Below are 27309 nucleotides of genomic sequence, written 5' to 3' on the forward strand. Positions count from 1 at the left end.
ATCTGAATCAACCGAGTCGCGAACATGATCCGAAGTCCCGATCTGAATCAACCGAGTCGCGAACAGGCTCCGAAGTCCCGATCTGAATCTACCGAGTCGCGAACAGGCTCCGAAGTGCCGTTCTGAATCAACCGAGTGGCGAACAGGCTCCGAAGTGCCGATCTGAATCAACCGAGTCGCGAACAGGCTCCGAAGTGCCGATCTGAATCAACGGAGTCGCGAACAGACTCCGAATTGCCGATCTGAAAACTTCGACCAAAGAATGTAAAAAAAAAAATAACTCAATTTCTCTAATAACTCTATACTCTAATACCTCTACAAATCTATGAAAGACTCAGATCACGTGTCTAAAAATAAATCGCTATAGTAAAAGAGAAATAATAAGAGGAGTGAAGTTTCCTACCGTTCTGCTGTGTTTGGTCCTCACGCGCGTCTGACGCTCTGCGGCGCGTCTCCGCCCCTCACACGCGCGTTTACAGCGCTAAATTAATCATCTTTGCTAATTATTATACATTTACTTCATTGTCAGCTCCAGGTACTTCATTTATTATTGTTTATTGAACTGTTTGAAACTAAAAAAGGTTGTATTTCAGTAATAATTCTAAATTATCAAAATAAAATATATAAAATAATGGTTTCTATTTTAATATCCTTTAAAATATAATCTATTTCTGTGATGTGCAGCTGTATTTTGAAATAAAGTAGGAGAGAAATTAATTAATGCAAAGTTTTAAAATAAAATCAAGCAAAATGATAAAATAAAAACGTTAAAAGTAACTATAAACAAACAACAAATGCCATATAATACCTCATAAACAATAAAATATTAAATCAAATACATTTAATGAAATATTATTATTATTATTATTATTATTATTAGTTAGTTTTTTATCAACAAAAACTTAAACATGGAATCAGTCAAAGAAACAATCATCAAGCATCAGCTTAAATATGCACAATAAAACTTTATAATTATTACTTTTTTTATTAATTACCATTAACATTTTCTTTGTACAATCAGTGACCACACAAATGCAAGCCTGCTGTAAAATTCAGTTCAGAAAGTTCAGAAAGTTTTTACTTTATGTTCATTTTCACTTTTTTCAGTTTAAGTTAAATAAACAAGGTACTTATAAATTTCTCAGTCTGAAAGATAATCTTCAAATTGACTAAATTAGGTTCAGTAATTACATTTGAATGCGCTTAATGCATTAATTTTCAAATAACAATCAAAAAAGCCTGTTTTGATATTTATTGTGATAATTGCATATAATTTGCAATTAATGGAAGCGTTTTGATGATTTACAGTTTATGATGAGATATCGTGGGATGATAAATTAAAGATTGTCTGAAGACGTTAACACCACATTCAGAATTGGTCACGCAACATTTCTGCAGTTGAAACATTAAATTAGTGTCTGTTTTTTTCAAAGCTATTCACTATACATGTGCAGGAAATATTAAAAACAAAAACATGCTTCAATTGCAAGGTGCTTTGACATTCATTAAAAACAAAAACAGGTGACAAACTGCATAAAAACAAGATAAAAGTACATATGAGATAAAAGCAAGCTTGACTGTTGACAATCACTTTAGTTTAGACTCTGATGTTTGTAAAGATTATCTATGTTAAACGTTCAAATGAATGAAACTGTGACATTACACTAACATCAAACAATCACCTGAGGTCAAAGTCTTTGGTTGTTTCTTTGATCTCAACAAAATGCCAGATATGTGACTATGGACACCGTATGAAACTATATTTGAAACAAACCTATGAGATTTGTTCAGAGATTTTTTTTTTTCCGTGACACACAGCAAACTTCCAACGATGATGATGAAAAAGGTAAAATTTCAACAGTACCATCAGAATAAAAGAAACTAGGGTAAAACCAGGTAAAAATGACATTTTACCACAATTTTTTTTTTAATGATTTAATATTTACATTTTATTTATTTTTTTTGCATTGTGACATTATTTTGATAGATAGAGCCAACTTGCCAAAATCCAGATGTGTTAATAATAATGAGAATATGGATGGTAATAAATCACAATGCAAAATAAATAAATAAATAATAATAGTCCTAAAAATAGAAAAATTCTTTATGATTTTTTTTTTTCCTTTTTCTTTTTGATTTTGGGGTAAAATGTGAACTGGATATATTTCCATGACACAATATAAAATTTTTTTAAAAAAAATCAGATTAAGCTTACAATCATACTAACACAGCTGCTATGCAATCCATCATAGTCAACATCAAGTGTTTCTATATGACGCAAAAGTATTTGCTGAATGCTTCTCAATGTTCCTCCAATCCACGGAGAATGTCTTCCAAACCCATTTAATAGGTACCATAAAAACTCTCCATAAACAACAAAGTGATTCTGTCGTCAAACAAGAGTCGTACAATACAAAAAACAAGTCTGTGTTTCTCCAAGTCCACTTAAAAGCAGCCTCAGCTCAGGCGTTTGTTTGTTCAGGGTGTTTTTATAACAGTCTGGGGGTAATTTTGTTTCTACGACGAAGCCCTGGATTTGTTTGGCTTGTATATTTTTGTTTAATTATTCGTTAGAGCCGTCTCGGTCTTCAGCGAATCAGCTTTATTCTTCAAAGCCTTGATCACGGCCATCTCTTTAGCTTCCTTCTTTTGGTTCCTGGCTTCAAACTGCAACCTACCAGGACAAAGAGAGACACGGCTCATTTGCATATGTTCCTAACATTTCAAGTGAGCCGATGCTTTCATGTTTTGCTCGTATTGTGCCACAAACCTGTTCCCAATGATTCTCTGCACGATGTCGTCGGAGGACAGATTGTTGCCGCTGTCCAGGATGCGGAAAATACCTCTCTTCTTTGGCTCCTGTGAAGAGACACAATGGGTAACAACAGTTTTTATGGAAGCAAAGATTGTTCAGAGATGCATATTAGGAGACTTTACTCACGGTGTAAGGGTCTGTCCCATCGGTGTCAGGAAACACTTCGGTCTTCCCATGACACACCACATCCACCTACAGCCAGGCACATGAACGTTCAGATATAAGAGACTGTAGATTCTGGTATGGATAGTGTTAATTTAATATCACTGAGATATATTACAGTTTTCATTAATGTTTTGAAAGAGTTTTAATTTTTATATTTGCCGTTTCATTAAATTTTTTAATTAAATTTTTTTTTTTCGTTTCAGTTTTAAGTTTTAGTTAATATAAGTTCAACTAAATTAAACTGCAAAATTTCAATTAGCTGAAAAAAAGTTTTCACATTTAATTTTATTTAAAGAAAATGTTTTTGTTTTTTTAACTAAATATAATGACCTTGGTTGAGATAAGACGTAAAAAAAAGTAAAAAAAAAATAAAAATAAAAAAAACTTTTTTTTTTTTTAAGCTTTTTGTTCAGTGCCAAATGTCCATATATATCATATATATATAAACAAATAAAATGTAATTATTTCAGTATATATAATAACCAAACCTGTATTTATTTTACAAATACATGATGTCACCAATATATTGTGCATCCTTTGTATTTTTCCCATCAGAACTGTCTGAGGTTTTGTGGTTAAAGCAGTAAATCTCTAGATTGTTCCCAAAGCAGGACAAGACAGAATTGCTGAAACAGTGTTCAGTCACTAAAGCCTCAGAGTTTGGCTGCTGTCCCAGAGCTTTACACAACACACACACACACACACACTGCTTTATGTCTCAATAGCGTACTGTGTGAATCACACAAACCACCTTCTCTTCACACTCAAAAGCCTTTTATTGTGTAATCGTGTCTAGAAGCGGATTATACCGAAACTCCATTCTTATTCTCTTTAATAAACGCTTGAGTACTGTACCTTAAAGTGATCCAGAAGGTCTTTTCCTACTGCATACGGAGCCCCGATCACAACCTCAGACACATACTGCAGACGAGGGAACCACAAGACAGTTATTCATGGCCTACATGAAAGTTCTACAACAGATTCTTTAAGTTCTCAAAGTTCTAAATGTTTAACAATCTCACTGTTCTCCAGTTCTAAAATTCTATATTTCCACAAATCCAACGTTCTTGGTTCAAACATTCTAAAATTGTCCAAAACAGTCAAAGTTGTAAATCTTAAAGCCAGATGAAACCTCTCATCATTCATCAGAAAGAAATGCATGTGCGGTTAGCACTGATATTACAGCATGAGGGAGGTCTGGAGTTTCACTGCATGCTTCTGATATTAGCAGCTCTATGGAGGCTCAGTCTGAATGTGACATCATGCTTTAGGTATGCTGGTATTTGCCTGATCTACGAGAGTATGTGTGCTGTGGATGAGCGAGAGGGTTTGTAAATTTGGATATGTTTTGAATTAGCTCAAGGAGTGAGATTTTTAATAGAAGCCTCAAAAGCATGCAGTACAAATGAACTTTTATCACTGCTTGTGGTGACCTTGAGATGTTTCTTAATGTTCCTGTCCAGTTTTTCCCCCCATCCTCCCTTTTTTGTAATATGTTACTCCCTCTCTCTGAATACAACGACCCATTGTTCTTAAACAAGTGTCTGGAATACAATAACAACTTGAAATGTGCCACATAATAAAACGGGATTGGAGGAGACGCTAAATTATGCACAATCCAGAAAACTGACTGGAGGTGGCAGTAATGTATGGAGATGGTTGACAAAAGATTGGAGGAGATGGTTATTTATGGAATCTACCAATAAATGATTAAAAGCAGCAGTAAGTTAGGCACAAATTGAAGCGAAACGCAGGGAAATCATTGGAGGAGGATGAAGTTCTACACTTACTCTGCATGCCAGCACACTCAAAGTTCTCTCATGAATATTCATGATGGGGTAGTTCTTCCCTTTGTAGCGGTTCACTTCCTACAAAACAATAAAACAACTACAATTTATAAACGCAACAATAACATTTACTAAACATTAAAATTACACACTGCTATAATTCACACACAAATTTTAAAACTATTTGCAATTATCATTTTGTTTCATTTTTGTTTTGTGGTAGTGATACAATTTGCTACAGTTCCACTGTTGTGACCGTATCTGTAATGTGTATGATTTTTTGCATATTAGGAAACATGTTTCCCCTGAGGCAAAGAAGTTCAAAAACTGTAAAACAGGTTTGCACGTCGTCATGCTGGGGTTGTAACTTTGAACTTCCTTTTTCCTGATTCGCATGAGGTTCTCTTACTGATCAAAGTTTATCCCAAGAATTAAAAACAGCACCAGGAGGGTGGAGAGGTCTGTAAAATCTCGTAAAGTGTTTGTGCGCGTTAGTTTTTATGAAACACACCTGGTCAAAGTGCAGTCCCACAATGACGTAAGGTTTCTCTGCTTGTTTGTGAACCGTCTCGAGGAAATCCACATGACCGATGTCTATAGGGTTCAGATAGTCAAGGCCAACACAAATGTACAACCGCGGCTGAAAAATGTTCAACTTAATTGATCCTGACTTTTCCAGATTTCTGGATGTTTTCAGAAGCTAATTGTGGAGTGTCGTGATTTTAAAAGGATACGGAAGAGATCGAAAGCTCCGGCCACATAAATAATTGTGTCCCCTGGCTGTGGTTCTTTTCCTGAGGCGAACTGGATGATCTTCTGAGATGTCTGAAGGAACTGAGAGACGCCAGTCCAAGGGCTGTGCCCTTTAGGGCCCTGAGGAGAAAGGATACGTGAGAAATTATGCATTTGCAAATGCCACAATATTCAAATGAATGCTAGGTATGAGGTTTTTTTACTCACACACCACATAAAAACAATTCCAGTTATGTACAGTATGTTCTCCAACCGGAATTTAAAAAAAAAAAAAACATGGCATTCTTAACCTATTTAACTACTGTAATATGGACATTTCCAAGCAGAGTAAATATAAAGATGGAAATAATGTTGCAGAAGATTTCATTTTATCCATCAGGATTTAATTAGATTATACGGTTTGGTTAAAAATATATATAACTTAAAATACAAAATATGAACATTTACATTTTATGTCGTCTTTATGGTTTACAAGTATTCCCTGACCTCTAGTGGTCAAACCTTCATATGACAGCAGATTACAATTTCATTAAAATATGAATCTGGACATGAGCAGATCAACTCACTTTCCCAAAGTTATCTGTGTGGAGCTGGTAGGATGCATTATCCTGAGAGAAAGGGAGGAATATGAATTAAGGACTAACAAAAAGACTTCACATAACACATATCTACACACACAATAAACAAAGTATACTCACAACATTACTGTGATGTGACTTTGTTAACAGCAGCATACGACCCACTAGGTCTGTCGTAGACACTCCCTGTGTACGTTTACATTCCCTGTTGATGAAAAAGACACATACAGCAACCGTTACACACACCCTTGAGACAAAATTCAGTGGTGTGCCACAGGTATATGTCCTAGGCCCACTGGACTTTACCTGTATCGACCCATTCTCTTCACTTCATCGTATGTATCCTTTCCATCCACGGTCAATGTGATATCATCTAGCAACATAAAATTAAATGATTGAAATTCTAATTTTTATTATTATTATTTTTAATTATTATTTTTATTATTATTGATACTTTATTATTGATTTTTATTTTTCAGATTCAAATCAATTTTGGTCAAATTTTAACTATGTCAGGTAAAAAAAAACAAAAAAAAACATTCAAGTTATTTTATCTTTAGGTTTTTAAACACCAAGATCATTTAAGCAAAATTAACGGTAAAATACATGTTTTTTCGAAATCACCATGATTATGGCATCGCAATCATTAGCACATTAACATGTGGCCGTAAATGTTGATATTCATTAACAAATTATCAGGTCATGTTAATATTATATTTACACATAACGCTTATTACATTAGATTCAACTTTATTGTCATTGCACGTGTCGGTACAAGGCAACGAAATACAGTAGATATGATTGTACTGACATTAACCTGACATTAACCAGTGTGTGTTTTATGAGCGAAAAGGTTCAATCATAACATAATTTACGTATAGACCTCTTAAAGGAACAGTAACAAATATAGGATGTTCAATTTAAAGAATCAAACAGGATGAAAATGATTATGGAAAACTGCATCATAACCATTTTGGATAAAAAAAAATAAGCGTACTTCAAATAAATAAAATTCCACAAAAGACTAAATTATGACAACTTTAAATACATTAACATGATTTCGGACTGCTATATTGTCTATAAGTGTCTAAAGGATGCTTTTACCTCCGTGCACGCAGAAATCACAGTTGTACTTGTCCAGCGTCTCCAGTGTCGTAACATACGGCGCCCCCTCCACGATCTCATCCACCCACTTTATGGCCCGTATCATTTTATATCGCTCGGCCTGCGTGAAGACCGGAGGCCCCTTGTGCTTGGCTATTTCCTCTGAATGTACAGGAGAAAATATTTGACCATTTCTCAGTTTATGTATTATAGCATTACAGTGTGAATGTCTGAAATTTGACTTGTGAAGCATACCGTCCGTATGTACTCCTACTACGAGATAATCTCCCATCGCCTTAGCCTGTCGTAACTGGTTAGAATGACCGTAGTGCACCATGTCATAGCTGTGAAGACAGATGTGGACTTTAGATATGTATATTCAGATTCAGAGAAACCACACAGGTGATGTTATGAATAACTGCTTTATAACAGCTGAATAAAAAGCCATACACACAGCTGTAACTAGAGACGGGTGGGTTATCTAACCAACACGAGCCCTTACCCCTAGTAATATCATTAGTCAGACCAATGGGATTACATGGGGACATAATCTCCAATTCCATTTCCCATGATCCTTTGCTGAGCACTACACTTAACACTATGTGTTATTTATAACTGCAGTTACATGTCATCACTCATAAAGGAACGCTGCAGTTAAATGAATTGGAGGAATATATCAGATTTAAGCATAAAGGTTGTCAATTCTGCGCCTCTGTGAACCATTAGCACATGTATTAGACACATCTATAAATTTACAGAAATCACATGACTCAAAAACCTTTGAACCGCCACTGCAGTATGTTCATATATATTCATATATTATTATAATATTTATTAATATTACATTTATTTAGCTTTTAAATTACATTTTTATGTGTCTTTTATTTATATATTTTAATTTAAGATTTTTATTTGGTCCTTTTTTTTTTTTTTAAAGCTTTAATTAATGTTCAGTAGTTAAATAGTTTTTCAAGTACTTCAAATTATTTTTTTACGTTTTTCATCTAATACATATTTTATTTCAGTTGTAATTTAATTACTGTAAAATATGCACTTTCTAATTATGAAATATCAAATGTCTGATCATCTTTCAAGCCTATTTACTACACTAACAAAAAGTTCCAGAGTAACAGGCACTAGATTTTAGGACATGTCGTAGAAACATATGCACAAATACAAAATACCTAACCATGTACAAATATATTTACAATGGTTTTTGACACACATAGCATGGTATTCTTCAAAATACCATGCTGTACCACATAAACACCACGATGCTTAAATATGATAATCATTTAAGGATCATTTAATGAAATATCAAGCATTGCCATCTGACACCACTATACTAAATACAATGATAAAACAATGAATAAGACCATCTGTAAGTATCAAGGCAGAAAAGTACCATAGTAAAGGCATGTGTTTGCCATGCATGAATTTTAATAGCGAAGTATATTTAAAATGACCACGATAAAGTGAGCTACTTTTTTTATTCCAAGACTGTCATGATGATACGAAAACACAGTACTTTTTGTTGATATTTATACAGTACCATGGTAAGTGTCAAAATAGCACGGAAACCCCGTCCCTGTGAAACCAACTATACTTCGTTTTTGTTGAATTCTAACATGTTTAAAGCCATTCTTACTGCTTTTGCTGCACACTTTATGACTGTGGTGTCACTCACCAGCCGTCACACCACACCCGGATCACCCGCTTCCTCTTCTCCTGGCTGTGGCTCAAACAGCTTGACTCTACCTTGTCCTCCTCCTCCACAGCATGGCTTCCATTCTTAATCATGGTTTTAAGTCCCCGAACAAGCGTTATAAACGGCTGGAGCACTCCGTGTTGATGTGAATGACACCGGCAGAGCCGTCCTTCCAGAAGCCCAGAGAAAGTAGTACGCAGCGCAACGTCGATGACGCAACGCGCAAACAGCACGGGTACTTACGTTGCCCCGCCCCCTCGGTTTAGGAAGTGCCAGAAGAGTGTCGCGAGATTTTCTTGCAACAAGTGCGAAGAAACGATAAACTTAATGATAAAAAAAGAAGTAAAAAATTTATTTGTGAAATTATTATTAAAATTATTAGTGTTAACTTTTCGTTGCACGCTGCAATCTGTAGAATATAGTATTTGCCTATTAATATTATCCCGTTTTCACAAGAAAGTTGAACTTTTTTTCAATTGTTTCTTTCTTTCTTTCTTTCATTCTTATTTTTCTTAAAGATAAATCATATTTTTCTAATCAACTACAAATAAATAAAAAAGTTAACATGTTACATTATTAGGAATATATTTCGTAACTGATATTAGTGTAATAATAATAATTGGTTAATAAAATATAAAAAAAATACCTATTAAGTAAATTAATAAAGTAAAACTAAAAATCAAGTAGGCTATTAGTAAATGGATGAAAGCCTTTTTTTCCTTACAAAATGTCGGAATCTTGCTCTTTTCCAGAAATGTAACTATTATTTTATTAACACGCTGCACAAAATATTTGAAATAAATTAATTAATTAAAATAAAAAAATAAAAAATATTTAATAACAAAAATAATAATAACAACATATAACAAAAATAATAACAAAATATTTTCTTATGTTATCTTGAAACTGAGGTAATTTATTTTACTAATTCATTTTTTTCTTAAATATTTTCTTTGTTTCTTACATCTTAAATGTTTTATGAACAATTACAAAGAGAAAATTATTATAAGGTAATTTACTTCAGTAATAATAATTTTTTTCTGAACTTATTTTCTTTCTCACATCTCCATATATTCTTTCTTTCTTTCGTCTCAGATTGTTTTATGGTCAAACAAATCGAAGCCGGAAACACATTTACTGTTACAGACAGCCTTTAGGTGGCGCTACAGATACAACAACAACAAGCTCCGGTGGAATATGAAAAAGTTTATTTATTGTTAATGCATTCACCACAGTTTGTTTTTATCGCACACATAAAAAATAGTTCAAATCTATAGAAAAAATTTCTTGTTATTTTTTTTGTATAACTTACATGATGTTCTAAGGGAAAATAAATAACAACAACAGCGCTCAAATTTTTTTTTTTAAATAAAAAAATACAATAAAATGACTTGATTTCAAGAGTTGCATCCATTTTGCCTGTAAGCGATATGGCTTTCATTCATTTTGATGATCAAACCCCCATCAGTATCCAAATTTTAGCTTTCACAGGAAAGCCCACTGGTTCCTCATTGATTTCCACCACGCTTGCCACTAGAAAAGACAAAAACCAAATAAAACTTTCACAAAATACACCCATATTTTCTTCTTGTACTGCTTAGCATTCATAACATTCATATAGCCTAGCATATCTGTGTTGTTAGCCATTACCTTGTCCCTGATGTCTTGGAGTTCATCACCCATTGTAAATACTCTTTGGCAGCGATGCTGTCCAAGACCTTGTTGACGTCACTGGTGAAACTGCCATCTACATGCCTCCTGCCCGCCAAATTAATGACTCTGTTGTCTGCAACACTGCAAATATGCGATAAACAACATGTTAGCGTGTGTACATGACACTTATTTAAAGTTTAAACCACTTAATTATGGGTTTAAAAGCAGTTAGCAGGCCTACATCAAGTTTAGCTTTAGCATGTCGCATGTAGGATTTTCTGGGATAAAATCAGTTCGTGAGAAAGTTTGTAGTATTGGTTTTTGGATGTTTGGTCGTAATTAGCATCTTTGCAGTTAGGATTTTAAAGTATTTGCTTGATCAGCACAGAAGCAGGAGATGTAAGCAGAGAAAGATTACCAAAAGCACCCAGCATGGTTTCAGCACTATTTATTAGCATTAGCATTTGGCAGTGAGGTTGGACAGGGTGCGTAAGAAAAGAGACACTGGCAGAAAAAGATTTGATTTAATGTTTGCATTTAAGTTAGTATAGCAAAAGTCTGTTAGTGGTAGGTCTTTAAATAAATTACAATATTATTACACACACATAAATATTTAAAATTCTTAAATATATATATATATATATATATATATATATATATATAACAATTAAACAATTATAAGAATTGTATTTTTATTATATATACAATTCGTATATTAGTTACGTAATTATCACATATCATTGTTTTATTTTATATTATAAATAATATATAATGAAACAAAAACAATTAACATAACATACCTGCTGTATATCTTGTAATATTATATAAAATTTAATAAATATAATATTGTATATATTACTTTTAGACATTAAAAATTAGATTTTTTTTTCAAACTATATTGTATTTTTTAATAATAAGTTTGTGTATATATAATGATGTAATATGTTACATATTGAATATTATATTAGAATATTATATTATATAATAGATTAATATTAGAATATTATATAGAAATGATTAAAAACACATACATAACAAAAGTATATACTTAACAAACTAACAGAAAATGTATTTATATAATGTCAGTATATATTTGATCAATAAATAAATTATATAAATATGAAAACATGTTCTGTAACATATTATAGGTTTCCATATACAAAAATAATGTAGGATTTATAACTATTTTTATTTTAGAAAAGATATACAGTATATGTTTTATATTTATCAAATATTTAGTTTTATTCAAAATTAGTTTTTAAGCTATTTTGAGACATTTTACATGCATTCTATAAAAAGTAATGGTGGCCTTTTTTATTTGAATTGTAAACGTTGGATCATTTTTACCTTTTTATTTATTTTTTTATTGATCTCGTACTGTATTTGTACATACCCGTTTCTCCTGGAGGTCATGAGCCGCTGAACAAAGTCTTGTGCTCTCCTGTTGTAGTCATTGGAGAAAGTTCCCTCAGAATGTCTCTTCGCGGTCGTGAATCCCTTACCCCTCGCCGGAAGACTTTCTACTGTCTCTGTGCTGCACGACCAGATGATATTTGAGTGTTACATAACATAAACCGAACAAAACGAAACCTACATCCCCAAACAAAAAGCCTTCAAACAGCTATAAAGTGAAGATTTCATGTTTAAGCACTTTATTGCTCAGAAACAGACTATAAAACGCCGCAAAAGGCCATTTCTCCAACCTTGTGCTGTCATCCTGCAGTGGGACACAGATGCTGTTTTGAACATAGATGAACAGAAGAAGACCAGCGAGACATTGGACGCCTTTCATTTCGACAGCTTCTTCCAGTTCTGATCACACACGTCCTGTAAAAACGAGAGAACCAACACTTTTGAAACCGACCGAGCATCTACAAAGCCTCAAAAAGAGCGCTTTCAACTTACCGGTTGATGGAAGAGTTGAGTGTGTTTGGATCTTCTCCTGTCGGTTTCGTGGCCTCTTCTCAATCGTCCGGTTCTTATATAGTTGGTCCAGGTGGGCCGTCCCATCTCGGCAGCCCACACACACACACACGTACGTTTGCGTTCAGATCCATTAGTGTCAGTCCATTACACACTCTGGATGAAACCATTCATGTTTGCTTAAAGAGAGATGTGCCAAAGTGCCTCCAGATAAGAGCCGTCCTGGAGGTGCGAGACAGCAGGATGAGGATTTCGCAAATAAACGGAGAGAAAAATAATGCGTGCTACTGTAGACAAAAAAAAAATCATGAGGAAATGGATATTCTGTCAAAGAGAACATGACAAGTGGACTTTTCATGTCCAGCTCAAGATGTTTTGCACTCAAAATCAGTACGATTTGATTAACACAAATCATTTTAATGCAGAATTAATATGTCAGAGACAACTTTGTATAAACAAAAGTGGTGGACAAAGTCTCTTCATGTATAAAAATTCTCAGAATTCCTAGAATTGTATTACTAGCAAATATGTATATATTTGTTGTTTACACAAGTACAATTTGTTTTGCATTGATAACAAACTAAAAATTTAATTGTATTAAAAATGCTATTAATAAATCAGTTTTATTTTAATATAATCGGGTTAACAATAAAATCACTAATTTAACTAGAAAAAACTATTTTAATATATATTTTATTTTTTTTAAAAGACAAAAGTGGCTTGGCTTGGAAGAATGAATGATTTCTGAATATATTTCATGCTTCTTGAACTTGTTATTTAATAAGGGTAAAGTGTAAACATGCAAATAAGTCACATACAATTGAGCACATTTTTGTCACTTTTTATTACAGATTGAAAATATCTCTGCTATATTGTACAAGTCATGGCTTATATTTTAAAAGTGATGGCACATACAATAAATATTTTCTTAAAAACTCAGATTACTTGATACTCAACAAAAAATGTTTAAAATGTGAAAATAATTTTAATGCATTATTATATATTTAATATATTTGAATTTAAGAATTAAAATATTAAATTAACATTAATATATGTATTTATTATTATTTATTTTTTTGAATTACTGCTGGCAATGAACTTGATTTGGAAAATACACAATATTGCTCTCCTTAGCTTAAAAGTAAATAATAATACTAATAAATAATAATAAGAATTAAATCTGAGAGTATTTAATTCAAATACTATTTGGAAGCAAAAATTTACTCTCATTTTTCTTTAGCTAACTCATCACACTTTATGTTTTTCCAGTAAGTATTTTGATGTTCTTTCCAATGTTCTAAAGACCCATGACTCATTCGAAACTGATAAACGTAACTAAAATGAGTCCGTTATTGCATCACAGTACAGTAGCTAAAGGGTTTCTTGTGGATTCAGTGGCAGCTGATGGGGAATCGCACACGCCTGACGCGTTTGACTGCGTGAAGTGGTCTGGAAGTAATGTGGATCCCATGCTGTAGGTCCTGGCTGAGCGTATTTGGTCCAGTGGAAAGTTTCACAAGTTCAAGCAAAGCAGTTTTTCAGAAAGTGACTCATGTGAGTGTAGACGTGCTGATTGGACGATCCACCGAGACCGTGGTCTTCATCAGTGTACCACTGACAGAGAGACAGAACAGATCACCAGTGAAAAACACCACCAAATATTCAACATATATTCATTTTAATACTGTTTGGAGCTGCTTTATGGATTGTTGACATGAACAGTTCACATGTCTTCAAGTGTGACGTACAAAAAACTCAGATTATGCCAATTATATATGTATGTATATATGTATATATATATATATATATATATAATGAATTTAAAAATAAATGTAAAAAACTAATTACAAAACCTTATTATATGTATGTTTTTACATTTACATTTTTATGTATTTAGCAGACGCTTGTGTCCAAAGCAACGTACAGAGCTTATTTTTGTATATAGATAATTATTTTTTTTTTACCAGTATGTGTGTTCCCTGGGAATTGAACCCACAACCTTTTGCGCTCCTTTTGTGCTTTCGCGCAATTCTGTACTATTTATGATACAAATGTAGGCATTCTTTTTGATTACTTTACGTAGAATTTTATATTTGATCAATTAATACGTAATAATATAAATTATTATTATATTTGTGTAACTAAACATGAATTAATAAAATGCAATTCTGCTGATGCTTACCATTGCATCAAAGTCCACTTGTTCATCCACGAGTGCTCTAGAGATCTGAGCTGCTTGTTGGAAGTGAACATTATCTAACAGCACCAATGAAAAACAGAAGAAAAATAAATATATGTGATGAGTTTTCACTTTGACATCACATCACTGTTTACACGCTTATGTAATTAAATAAAACACAAATATTAATTTGTATTGATGTAAAGCTTAAATATATCAAGGAAACATTTCTGTGGTTTTTAGAAAATATTTTGAATAATTATAAGCTAAAATGACTTAAAATACATTTGTATGACATTTAAAGGAACAGAAAATGTAAATAATATATGAGCTGAATATCAAAATTCCATTGAATCAGATTTATGCATTTAATAATTTAATAAAAAAAGAACAATGATAAACTCTTTTTTTAAGATAATTTTGTATTTTCATGTTAATTTAGTTTAATTTCCATTTATTTAAAGTTTTATTTATGTTTGTTCAGTTGCAGAGACAGGACAAGAGACAGAGATGTAGATAGAGGGGTCATATCTCACCGTCAGCGGTGCCGTGCACCAGGAGGTACTGGACTGATTTAAAGTTCTTGGCTCTTTCCATCACGGTGGAATTCTGCAAGAATAATAACATTCCATAAACCCTGTGTGACACAACACTTGCGTGAGTTATTTGACAACTGACTCATGCTCCTCTATGACATCATCATGGGAAAACCAATGAGTTTATCAAACAATTTGATAATTTCCAAGCACAACTTACTTCATAAAAGGCCTGGTTCTCCGCTGGCGTCAGCATGTACCTCTCTGTGTAAATAGAGTCTGGGGGAAATTACAGTACAACGGTCTTATCAAATGATGGGAAAACTAAATGTAAAGCCATACTCAGTGCTAGGTATAGCAGTAACGGAGTACATGTAATCTGGATTACATGATCAGATAAAAAAATAAGTATTTGTAATTAGATTACATTACTTTTGAGAATGTTTATAATCAGACTACAGTTACTTTTTTATGGAATACATGATAAAATATTCCCACAATGGAAGTAAATCATTCAAATTTGATTGATTTCATGATATTGGTAACACAATGAAATATATTTTCTTTCTTTGTTTTATTTGTTGTGTTTTAACTATATATAATACACAATAATCACAAACGAGCTAGGTTAAAAGTAATCTAAAAGTAATCCAAAAGTAGTCAGATTACATTACATGATACATGTAATCCAGAATACAATTTTCATTATGTAATTTGTAGTCAGTAACAGACCACAATTTGTAAGCAACCTACCAAGCATTGACCATAATATATAAAGCATACCATAATACTCCCATTTAGACACCGGAGCGACTGCCATTCCACATTTAAAAACTCCACTTCCAGCTCCCAGAACCATCGAAGTGACGTAGCCACCGTAAGACTGCAGCACAAACACATGCTTACTTACTGTATACAGTGGCCCAAAAACTTGTATTTGGACTTAAAATGCATGAAAATCAAAGCAGGTGTCATTATTTTAAAGACACATGAAAAAAGAATCATCCCTCAAAATGTTTGTTAGATTCATGATATCAGAAACAAAGATTAATTAAAACTTACCCAGCCCCAGATGGCAATCCTGTTTTTATCTATGTAACCCATGTCAATAAAGTGTCTAAAAATGAAGAATGAATATATATAATTTTTAATTTATAATAAATTAAATGTCAATTATATGCAATATTATGGAGCCCTGCACATGACATACAAGAAAAAAAAAATTGTGGACACGATTTACTAATTCATTCCCTTAATGTACTAAAATGTGCACACAATTACTATTGCATTGCCTCCAATTCCTATTTAATTTCCTCGACTTACTATGTCATTTCCTAGATTCACTATTGCATTCCCTCGATTTACTATTGCATTCCCTAGATTTACTATTGCATTCCCTTAATTTACTATGTCTTTACCTCGATTCACTACTACATTCCCTCGATTTACTATGTCATTTCCTCGATTTGCTGTCATTTCCTCGAATTCACTATTGCATTCCATCGATTTACTATTTCATTTCCTCGATTTAATGTCATTTCCTCAATTCATTATTGCATTCCCTCGATTTACTATTTAATTTCCTCGATTTAATGTCATTTCCTCAATTCACTATTTCATTCCCTCGATTTACTATGTCATTACCTCGATTTCATATGTCATTTCCTCAATTCACTATTTCATTCCCTCAATTTACTATTTCATTTCCTCGATTTAATATGTAATTTCCTCAGTTCACTATTTCATTCCCTCGATTCACTATGCCATTTCCTCGATTTACTGTAATTCCCTCAATTCACCATTGCATTCCCTCGATTTACTGTCATTCCCTCGATTTACTATGTCATTCCCTCAATTCACTATTTCATTCCCTCGATTCACTATGTCATTTCCTCGATTTACTTTGTCATTCCCTCAATTCACTATTGCATTCCCTCGATTTACTGTCATTCCCTCGATTTACTATTTCATTTCCTCGATTTAATGTAATTTCCTCGATTCACTGTTGTATTCCCTCGATTTACTATTTCATTTCCTCGATTTAATGTCATTTCCTCAATTTAATATGTCATTTCCTCAATTTACTATTTCATTCCCTCGATTCACTGTCATTTCCTCGATTTACTATGTCATTCCCTCAATTCACTATTGCATTCCCTCGATTTACTATTTCATTCCCTCGATTTACTATTTCATTTCCTCGATTTAATGTAATTTCCTCGATTCACTGTTGTATTCCCTCGATTTACTATTTCATTTCCTCGATATAATGTCATTTCCTCAATTTAATGTCATTTCCTCAATTTACTATTTCATTCCCTCGATTCACTGTCATTTCCTCGATTTACTATGTCATTCCCTCAATTCACCATTGCATTCCCTCGATTCACTATTGCATTTCCTCGATTCAATGTCATTTCCTCAATTTACTATGTAATTTCCTCGATTTAATATGTCATTTCCTTGATTCACTATTGCATTCCCTCGATTTACTATTTAATTCCCATAGTACATTAAGGGAACGAATTAGTAAATTGTGTGCACGATTTCGCCTACTATTTTTTCTTGCATGTCATGTACGGGGCTCCGTACAATATCAAATATGATTAAACCAATTATTAAAATATGAGTGAAATATTGCTAGTATACTACAATACAATTTTTCAGTGTAGAGATGTTGCAAGGTGGTTTCTAGTGTCTTCAAGTTGGTTGCTATAGCATTGCTAAGTTGCTAGGTGATTGTTAGAGTGTCGCTAGATGGTTTCCAGGGTGTTCTTTGCTGTTGGTAGGTTGCTAGTATTCTAGTATTCTAGAAGTATTCTATTCATGTCTGCAGCACAAAAACTTCCATAAGTATTCACTTGAGAGCAGTGTGGACACATGTTTGTACCTAGCGGCTGTTATCTGGTCCTCCACTTCGTAAGTGCCAAGTCGTTTGTAAAGGGCATGCATAATTTTGTCTCCTTGGTAACCACTTCCTCTCCCATCAAAGCTGGCCACGATCACATTCTCTGTGCTGGCCAAGTATGTGGACCATCCCACCCTAAACCGGAAATCTGATTTCTGACTGCAGGGGCCCGCATATCTACAGGATATGAAAGAATCAAGGCTGCAGTGGCCATCAAACCCAGATCAGAGTTCAACATCAGTTCACGAAAGAAAATGTAGCTAGCTTACACATCAATGAGCAAAGGATATTTTTTGGATTTGTCGAATTTGGGAGGCAGCGTCATCTGGTACCAAAGGTCTGAGAAAAAATAAAAACACCCACAAGGGTTTAAAACAAACATATTTCTTATATATATCTTATATGATTTGATTCTGAGCTCTCCTGAAGAGGCAGTCTTACCGAACTCTCCGATCTTCAGCGTGCCGTGTGTAATTGACGGCATTGCGATATTCTGCAGAGTATTTTCCAAATCTTTGTTGTCTTGAAGAACTCTCACCTCTAAAAAACCATTTTGAGAAATTGTACATTTTCACATACATGTAATCCAGTATATATTGTATACTTTTACTGTATAATATAAAAATATGGCTTTAATATTGAATTTATATTCTCATGCTCACTTCCCATGTTTACAGTATATTACTTATATTTTGAAAAATATTTGAATATGTAAATAATTTTTTTTATTAATGATGAATTAATCATTTTTTATTTAATTTTTGTAAGAGGACATGGGAAGTTGTAGGGATGTGATCGAAAATGTTTAGTATATGGGACTTCAATGGGATGCTTACGACAACTCTGCTAATGCGAGTTATTTTAATGACTTTAATGTTTAGTCATACCAGTTCCATCTCGGCTGTTTCTCAGTGTATGCAAAGGCAGTCCAGGACCTTTAGAAACAAACAAATAAAAGGAGATAGCAAAAATTAATTTATTATTATTATTTTTTTTTACAATTTGTCATATAGAGAAGTGCTTTAAAAAATGAATTTACATGACATACCAGAACAGCTCATAAGGTAGTAGGTTCCTTCAGTGCTAAACAGGGCAGAATTATATTTGCACCGGTCTGCATTGAGGGTACAGGTCAGACACTGGCGCTCAGAATGGGAAGCCCCATTTATGGTGATTCTACCGGAAAAGCAAATATATAATTTATTAAATTTTCAAGTAAAAAAATATATGATTGTTTTCAGCTTGTGACACTCACTTGTAAACATTTCTTTGACCTGGACTTGCATTGTGCTCGTTACTCACATAATATCTGTGGCAAACATAGGGAAAAAATTGAGGAAAGAATCTCGAACACTCAATGGCACAAGTTTCTAGTAAATTAACTTACACAGCATCATTCGTGACCTTAAGGATGCTAGTGACCTCCCACTTTCCTCTTGTCAGGAACTTCTTTTCTGTCTAGACAACAATATCGAACAATATGAAAAAAAAAGCAAACTTACAGAATACGAACAATGCTGTGATTCTGCTTGAATTTGAAAATTAAATTAGCTGAATGCAAAAATAAAATAGATTACTAAAAAATCGCTCAATTTAACACATTCACCTGAAAACATTCATAAATATACACAAATAAAAATGCTAAAAAATTGTAATACAATTTCAAATATTATTAGTGTAAATATTCCATACATTAATGCAATAATAAAACCTTAAATATTAGTTTAAATAAACATTTTAAATATACAAAATTTGATTAAATTGTGTAATTTATAACTCGTAAACTCACTCCACTGAAATAATAAAGATGCTTAAAATGCTCTTCATCACTCGTAATGTAATAAAAACTGTTGCCATCTGACCGAAAGACAGGTTCATCTGGAGAGAACTATTATAACAAAGCAAACAAACAGACATATTAGCATGACTCAACATTGCATAAAACCACAACTGGTAATTTTGTAACCAAATAATTCATACCCGGCCAACCCAACCCGTGCTGCTTGTGAAATCCTGACTCTAAAGAAAACAAAAACAAAACACATATGAGAAAAAATGATTTTGATTGGATAAAAGATTTCGCTTCAGTCAATTCAGTGACTCTACAACAGTATGAGAAGTTAGAGGTACCAGTGAACTTTCAGACCAAGCACCGCTGTTGAAATCATACGTCTTCAAAGCAACATAGTTTTGTGTTCTTTTCTGCCACTGCACTGCAATTCGCTCATCTGACGCCCATGTAACAGTGCTCAGGTAGTGCTCTCTGTGATAAAACACATCGTTTTTGGTCAAATTACTGTTTCGTCTGGTTTAAGAACTCATGCAAACTCCAAAACTTCTTATTACCCTGCACCAACAACACTGGGAACCAGGACTTCATTGGTCCTGTTTGTGTTTGTGTCGAAGACAAACAGTTTGACGGTTGGGTTTGGGGTTCCGGCCTTGGAAACAAGCAAATGGGAGTATCAAAAATAGTAGATTTAGAAATATATATTGAAATGTTTACATGAAACATATATTGAAAAATGTTAATAGTTCACCCAAAAATGAAGATTTGTGTAAAATTTCTCACCCCCATGCCATCCAATGTGAAAAATGTTATTGTTTCTTCATTAGATTTGGACAAATTTAGCATCACATCACTTGCTCAACAATGGATCCTCTGCAGTGAAAAACTGCATGTCTGTAAGAAACAAATCCTCATCCTGACGGCACCCATTCAATGCAGAGGATTCACTGTTGACCAAGTGATGTAATGCAAAATTTCTCCAAAATCGTCCATCTTGGATGGCCTGAAAGTACATTGTAGCATCTGCTTAGGATCATGTACGATCGTTTGGGCTTTACGTTTTAGAAATTTGTTTTAGCCTTTTGACATTTGCATATAAATTACAGAATCTGGCCCCACAGTCTAAAGTTATATGGGTGTTAAATGGCCAATGTTTACCCCTCATTATCTGGAAGATGCTGAACAGATCGACTCTCTAGTCTTCCCGTCTGACTTTAAACATAGTCCAAGATAACTAGACAGGACTTGACAAGGGCCGGGCTGACCAGCAAACTCACATTTTCACAATACACAACACACACATTGAAACGTTTGTTTATTTAGCTTATAATTAATCAGTTACAAATGTATCTGGTATACTGTATGCATATTGTCTGAATGTTTCCCTATTACATTAGTCTAGTTACCACTGTTTATTTGATATTAGTTAGTATTCAGGTGTATAAATGTATCGCTGGTTTAATATCTTTTACATTTTTTGTTCTTAGCATCAAAAATAATCTGCTCTTTATTAATCAAACCATGATGTACTTTATGTGATCATGAAATGCACCATACTATTTGAACCATATTTTGGGTAAAACTGCACCAAGTATTCAGGACAGTCATAAAGCATGCAAATGAGGTGTCTCTGGGACAAAGAAACACTTTCCCGCTGAAACTATACGCCTTGTTATTGATCAATCCAACCAAAATGGGTTTTACAGGGAAAAACGTATTCCTCACCCAAAAAGGGAGACGATTATTTTTCGTGGCCAGAGAAATTATTTTACTTAAGGTCAAAAGACGATTAACACTTGTCCGTCTTGCAGACCAACAAATAACTTTATTGTACTCTTAATGCGATAATGCTACAAGTAATTCCTGAAGATGAATATGATTAATATTAACCCGTTATGATTAATTATGTTCATCTCACTTTGAGCTAATTTGCTACAACATTTTCAGCAAATTTTCTTTTTTTGGTGAACTATTCCTTTAACGTCACATTTTCCTTAAATTTTTCTTTCCTTTTACCTTGGGGTACGGTACTAAGACCGTTTCTGGATATTGGCCCTCTCCGTACAACGTGTATTCAATGTTGTGCACTTCTGAGTCATTAAATTTGGCGTATGCCACAAATCTCCCATTTGGTGACCACCACAGAGCAAAGTTGGTGGAGAACATCTCCTCTACAGAGAAAACAGATACACAAGATCACTAAAAGACCTCTGTTATGAACGGGAAGCATCCATCAGCTTAATTAAATATGTATTTCTTACCCTCGTACACCCAGTCAGGGATGCCGTTGAGGATCAGGTTGTAGGCTCCATCAGTAGTGACCTGCTTGAATGCAGCGGTGGGAGTCTCCTTCACATAAACGTTGTATTTCCAAACAAAGGCCTGCGTGGATTTTGGAACAATATCACATTTTTGTTGGGTGGGAATATGTGTGCAAAGGTTTTGGAGTTTTGGAAAACAAAGCTGCTTGTTTGTAAGGAACGAAGCCATCATTAATACATTAACTTCAAACCATTTCTTCCAGCTAAAATACGGGTCTATCATACTGCTTTCTCCAATGAAATCAAGTCTGAATCAGGAGAGAAATATACCGTTTAAGTATCGTTTAGGAGTTAAAATAGTCTAAAACAGTTCTAAACAAATAAATCAGTGGATTTTGATGCGAGAGGACAATAGTGGACGAAAAAAGCAATATTATAGATTATGAACTCGTATTTTAGCCAGCATTTTGTCATGCTACAACACTGCTTGCTGGAAAAATTAGCTTGCTACTAGAAAAGCTACAGCCCTTAACATTTAACATATAGCTAATAACCACTGTTGGGAACGTTACTTTAAAAAAGTAATTAGTTATAGTTACTCACTACTTGTTCCAAAAAGTAACTGAGTTAGTAACTGAATTACTCTATAATAAAAGTAACTCGTTACCAGGGAAAGTAACTATTTGCGTTACTGTATAAAAAAAAAAAAAAGTTGCTATATGTCAGAGAATTTTTGCAGTTTCCACAAGTCAGTTGAAATGAGTAGAACAGACAGGTGTTCGTACATAACTTTCGATATTTATTGCACGTCAACAGACAGCAAGAGTTTTATCCTGCACTTCCAAGTATTATCTTTGTAAGAAAAGTGTTTTGGGCCACTAGCTTTGTAGATGCGTGTGTCACACATTACATGTACACATTACATGCACGTTCTTGCCTTTGACCACAATGAATTTGAAGTAGTGCTTATATCTCCACCTTGAAAATGCCAACTTTCATCGGATTGCTCCTGACTCGCCATTTCTGCTGCTGCTGCGAATCTCTGTGTGTAGCTGTTGCGTGTGTGTGTGTTTGGCGCCGCTGGCGCTACCTCGTGTGCCGGCATGTGTGCAGAAACACTGGTTCTGATTGGCTACCATGAAACAAATGACTCTGCCTTAGCCGATCATAATCACTTATCTCGTAATTAACCCACCTACTCACTCGCTGTGTGCCAGATTGCATATTATTAAATCAATGCATAGTAACGCACCGCATTTAACGTTCAGTAATGTTAATGGCGTTGTAACAACGGGAAAAGTAATTAGTTAGACTACCGCATTACTGAAAAAATAACGTCGTTACCTAACGCCGTTCTTTTAAACGCCGTTATTCCAAACACTGCTAATAACACTAGCAAACACCATGTTTAGAAATCACTTCATTTAATTTATTATTTAATTAAACTCGTTTAACAAAAAGAAGCTGTGCGCACAAATATCTCTGTCATGCTATAGTCCTACTTATTGGAAAATTTTGCTTGTTGTTGGAAAAGCTACACTTTTTTTCAAAAATAGCATAGCTATTGTCACGTTACTGAAGCTGAAAAAAAAGGAAGTCAAGTTCATAGCATTTTTAGAACCTTTTATGATTAATAACAAATGAAACTAGAACCCCCATAATATACCGATCAATCCCGATATTTTATTACATTTTTCGCTACAAAAGGAAGCAGTGTGCACAAACATCTGTCACGCTACAAAAAAAAGCTACATTGTTTTTGAAAACATGCTACCGATACAAAAACATCTGTTGGAAAAAATTATCTTTTACTGGAAAAGCAATGCAATTTTAACTATTGTCAAAAATGTTGTTAAAGCTGCTACTTTTAGTTAGCTACCCTCAAAACTGTTTAAAAGCACACATTTGTTTATGTAGCAAACTAAGCACCTCATAGACATAAAGAATAAATTATGACATGGCAAAGTAGTTCAATGACGACTATGCTGATAAGGTTTTATGACATGTACAGTGCCATCACAACTTCATGGTGAACTGATATTCTACTCACCAGTTTGTGACCAGTTGGCGACCATGCTAAGTATTGGACTTCATGTGGGATATCCGTATTTATAAAATCCCTGAAATAAAGAGCAAGTCAGTCATCTTAAATAAATACAAAGTGATCATTAATCGCAGTTAGAGATCCATAGCATGCAGTTTGTTAGCATAAACAGCTAACTAGCTTTATAGACGGATTGTTTAAGTTTAAAAACACTAGTAAACAAACCCTTTTTCCAGGTCGTAGATGGAGTAGGATGCAGTGTAGGAGTGTCTCCATAGCTGGTGAAGGAAACCAACATTAAACATCTGGATACCAAGACGATAAATGATTAATTACCCATCAAAGCGTTTCATTGACTACCTTAGTGTAGTTGCTCTGGAAACAGACGTATTTTCGATCCGCTGACACCATGTAATCAAAAGCTGCCACACGGGACTGATAACATCAAAGAAAGACAACCGTTGTAAGTTCAAGGAATCAATAAAGAACGTGAACTTACATTTAAGCCATTTAACAGATGCTTTTTAATCAGACTTTCAAACAGATCTCGAACGGAGAACGGAGAAACGCTACGAAATTAAGTTAGCGTTTATATGTATAAAAACTTATTTGTGTTGCACATGGGTTGATTCGAATAAACCATTTTAGTACTTCTGAAGAAACATGAGAGGTGCTTTCCTGTGCAAAACTTTTGTGATTTTCAGTACATTGCTATGTGATGGCTAGCATATTCTACTGAGCTAACTATAAAAAGACGCAACCCCACATCTTTAAATGTAAATTCATGTTTGTTTTTTTAACTTGTTTAATCGCACATCTCACAAAAATCATAGTAGTCACTTATACAATGTGTCATGGTTCAAAACCACATTTCAAAACACCATTTCATTTGAAAAAGGGAAGATGTGACAAACGCTCTTACAAATACAAGTTGGTTCACAATTTCACTTCCATTTCCTGTGGCTGCACTGATCAGGTGCAACGAACCTTCTCCTGTCTTGTGAAGATATTCATCATCTGCATGAAAGTAGAGCAGCAAATGATTAAACTGCAAAACATTTCAATATCCAATATACTTAGAAACACTATCACGGTATTACTATGTTTATTGGACGTGGTATGTAAATACAGTACCACAGAATATGAATATGCACCAAAAAAATACCATGTGGTAGAACCATATTAAAAACACGCTACATTGTATATTTCAAAGTACCATAGTGCTGCTATATAAATAAATATTTATTTCATAGTACCTGAGACCCATCGCATGTTGTATGACTTGGTTCTTGCAGTGCCATTGAAGTAATCTTCTAGAGTAAAAGTCCTCTTTGATTCAGTTTTATCCTCTGAGAGAGAGACAGACGGGTAGATGGATAGATATAATTTATTGTAGCACAAACTTTGGCAATGTGTTTAATGACAAAATGTCCATTAAATAAGCAAAATCATTATCCTATAACAAAGCTCAGATTGAGGGAAAGATAATGACTCAGATAAGCATCTAAAACACTGATGTTAGCAATCACCTGTGACAGCCTGCTAAGACTAGCATTACTTCAGTGAGACTTACACACCCATAAAACACATATGACTAACTATATGACGTTTATAAGTTTAACATGAATCCATAGAGCTATCAATCACAAATAGTTATTGATTGCATTAGGCGTATTAATAAACGTGTCCAAACACGTGCGCGTGGATTGATCCATATTCAATCACCTACCGTTGAGAAAAATGGCTGTCGGGACAGCTATTAACACAACGATCACTACGATCCCAAATGCTGCCAGAATCCATTTTCCAATTCCCTAAAATGTGTCAAGAATAGAAGTCACGTTAAAATCCACTTTTAAATCAATCATATACGTCAAGCAACTTGTGATGATCTCCAAATGCGCTTTTACGCACAACTTTCTAAAGTTAAAAACGTACTTTTACAAACCGTGCATACACCATTTATCACTTACTGACCATCTTAGAGTGAAATGCAAGAGTCTTGGTTCAGAATTCCGTTATTTCCCAGCGCAATTCGGTTTCTCTGTTGCGCGCGGACGCTCCCGAGAGCCGAATAGAGCACGAGTGTTAAATATTACCTCAACTTTGCTTGTCAAGGAAACAATAAAAGAGTGACAGATTAAAGTTCGCATTCCTTTAAAACGCGGTATCTTAGTCAGTGATACAGTATTTTTTTCTGTAACGCATGCCAAAACTGTTATGAAGCGGAGTGTGGCGTTTTCTTGCACACACACACACACACACACACACACACAAATGTCCTCGAGATTGTCGCGACGGCATGTTATGAGGGAAAAGAGTCAGCACATCACCTGTTAAAATCAACACACAGAAAAGTGTCCTCAAAGAATTCATGCAAAATAAATCATTTTTCATTAGCATTATTAAACCCTCTATATTTGCTTTATTACATTAGCCTTGAGGATGACTCGTGAGAAGCTTATAAATAAAGTGATATCCAATTCGCGAACCGTTCTTTTGAACCGACTCGATTTGGTAATAATGACTCGGTCGAAATGATTTGCAAAGCGCTAATGAATACAAAACTCGTGCATATCGGTAAAATTGCTTTGAATCATTAATGTTTTCAATGACTTCCAGTTAATATTTGAAATTCTATTCTTTGTTGTTCAGGTACAGGTCCAACATGCTTTACAAAAGAGATACACAGCCATTTTACAACAAAAAACAGTGTTATTTTCTCCATATGAATCGTAGCTTATGGAAAGCCAGCATTCCCTCACACATACTGTAATGGCCTGTTTTCTCAGTTTTACAGCAGGTTATATTGCATCTCAAACCATAAAATTTATGATGGTCATTGATAAAGCAAATAATAAATAACGTGAGGTGACATAGGCGCACTTCCATGAGTTGTTTTAAAGAAGATGAAGCATGTGTTTGACCCTAGCAGAAAACCAGTTCACTGATTTAAGTTTGTAAGGATTTAACAACACAAATACAACATTAAAAAAATATATATTTTAACACAATTTAATGAATGAAGTTTTAAAAGGCTATTGTGTGTGTCTACTTTAAGTCATTCCTCCCAAATTAGACATTTATTCCCAAATATTATGATTCA

The 27309-nt window shown here is 34.0% G+C and overlaps 3 protein-coding genes across 4 annotated transcripts; all 3 read right to left on the bottom strand.

Moving 5' to 3' along the window:
* Positions 1-1237: 1237 nt before the first annotated feature.
* Positions 1238-9141, bottom strand: LOC113064760 (ethanolamine-phosphate cytidylyltransferase-like). The gene is made up of 13 exons (XM_026235669.1): positions 8890-9141; positions 7458-7546; positions 7203-7364; positions 6405-6471; positions 6219-6303; positions 6087-6128; positions 5502-5640; positions 5279-5361; positions 4771-4848; positions 3836-3901; positions 2942-3007; positions 2771-2859; positions 1238-2674 (listed from the first exon to the last, which is right to left on the bottom strand). Exons 1-13 carry the CDS (start codon positions 9000-9002, stop codon positions 2560-2562), a joined length of 1194 nt encoding a protein of 397 aa, XP_026091454.1. The 5' UTR covers positions 9003-9141; the 3' UTR covers positions 1238-2559.
* Positions 9142-10103: 962 nt separating this feature from the next.
* Positions 10104-12710, bottom strand: LOC113064761 (glucagon-like). Its single transcript, XM_026235670.1, has 5 exons — positions 12469-12710; positions 12267-12390; positions 11957-12097; positions 10561-10704; positions 10104-10443 (listed from the first exon to the last, which is right to left on the bottom strand). The coding sequence occupies exons 2-5, from the start codon at positions 12353-12355 to the stop codon at positions 10419-10421; spliced, it is 399 nt and encodes a 132-aa protein (XP_026091455.1). The 5' UTR covers positions 12356-12390; positions 12469-12710; the 3' UTR covers positions 10104-10418.
* Positions 12711-13134: 424 nt separating this feature from the next.
* Positions 13135-26477, bottom strand: dpp4 (dipeptidyl-peptidase 4). Of its 2 annotated transcripts, XM_026235668.1 has the most exons (26): positions 26181-26476; positions 25933-26017; positions 25460-25552; positions 25126-25220; positions 24564-24638; positions 24429-24481; positions 24210-24279; positions 22160-22280; positions 21915-22069; positions 20456-20550; positions 20240-20372; positions 20090-20128; positions 19899-19997; positions 19497-19567; positions 19365-19418; positions 19158-19285; positions 18997-19044; positions 18551-18649; positions 18379-18448; positions 18092-18286; positions 16264-16318; positions 15985-16084; positions 15422-15480; positions 15202-15274; positions 14669-14742; positions 13135-14100 (listed from the first exon to the last, which is right to left on the bottom strand). In XM_026235668.1, the coding sequence occupies exons 1-26, from the start codon at positions 26181-26183 to the stop codon at positions 14008-14010; spliced, it is 2235 nt and encodes a 744-aa protein (XP_026091453.1). In that variant the 5' UTR covers positions 26184-26476; the 3' UTR covers positions 13135-14007. The 2 variants fall into 2 exon arrangements, 1 of the variants encoding a protein (XP_026091453.1); XR_003278891.1 differs by lacking the exons at positions 13135-14100; positions 16264-16318 and having other exon boundaries at positions 14675-14742; positions 26181-26477.
* Positions 26478-27309: the final 832 nt, after the last annotated feature.

The sequence above is a fragment of the Carassius auratus genome, chromosome 47 (assembly GCF_003368295.1).
Source record: "Carassius auratus strain Wakin chromosome 47, ASM336829v1, whole genome shotgun sequence".
Classification (NCBI taxonomy): Eukaryota; Metazoa; Chordata; class Actinopteri; order Cypriniformes; family Cyprinidae; genus Carassius; species Carassius auratus.

What these genes read in the sequence shown, in the direction of transcription:
- LOC113064760 (XM_026235669.1), bottom strand. Translation starts at nt 9,002, where the DNA reads ATGATTAAGAATGGAAGCCATGCTGTGGAGGAGGAGGACAAGGTAGAG. An exon ending in AGTCACATCACAGTAATGTT is followed by an intron (nt 6,129 to 6,218) that starts GTGAGTATACTT and finishes CCTTTCTCTCAG; the next exon opens with GATAATGCATCCTACCAGCT. An exon ending in TGGGACTGCACTTTGACCAG is followed by an intron (nt 4,849 to 5,278) that starts GTGTGTTTCATA and finishes ATTGTTTTGTAG; the next exon opens with GAAGTGAACCGCTACAAAGG.
- LOC113064761 (XM_026235670.1), bottom strand. Translation starts at nt 12,355, where the DNA reads ATGAAAGGCGTCCAATGTCTCGCTGGTCTTCTTCTGTTCATCTATGTT. An exon ending in CTGCAGGATGACAGCACAAG is followed by an intron (nt 12,098 to 12,266) that starts GTTGGAGAAATG and finishes CTGGTCGTGCAG; the next exon opens with CACAGAGACAGTAGAAAGTC. An exon ending in ATGACCTCCAGGAGAAACGG is followed by an intron (nt 10,705 to 11,956) that starts GTATGTACAAAT and finishes GCATATTTGCAG; the next exon opens with TGTTGCAGACAACAGAGTCA.
- dpp4 (XM_026235668.1), bottom strand. An exon ending in CCCAGTGTTGTTGGTGCAGG is followed by an intron (nt 20,373 to 20,455) that starts GTAATAAGAAGT and finishes GTTTTATCACAG; the next exon opens with AGAGCACTACCTGAGCACTG. An exon ending in AGAACCAGGCCTTTTATGAA is followed by an intron (nt 15,275 to 15,421) that starts GTAAGTTGTGCT and finishes TTATTCTTGCAG; the next exon opens with AATTCCACCGTGATGGAAAG.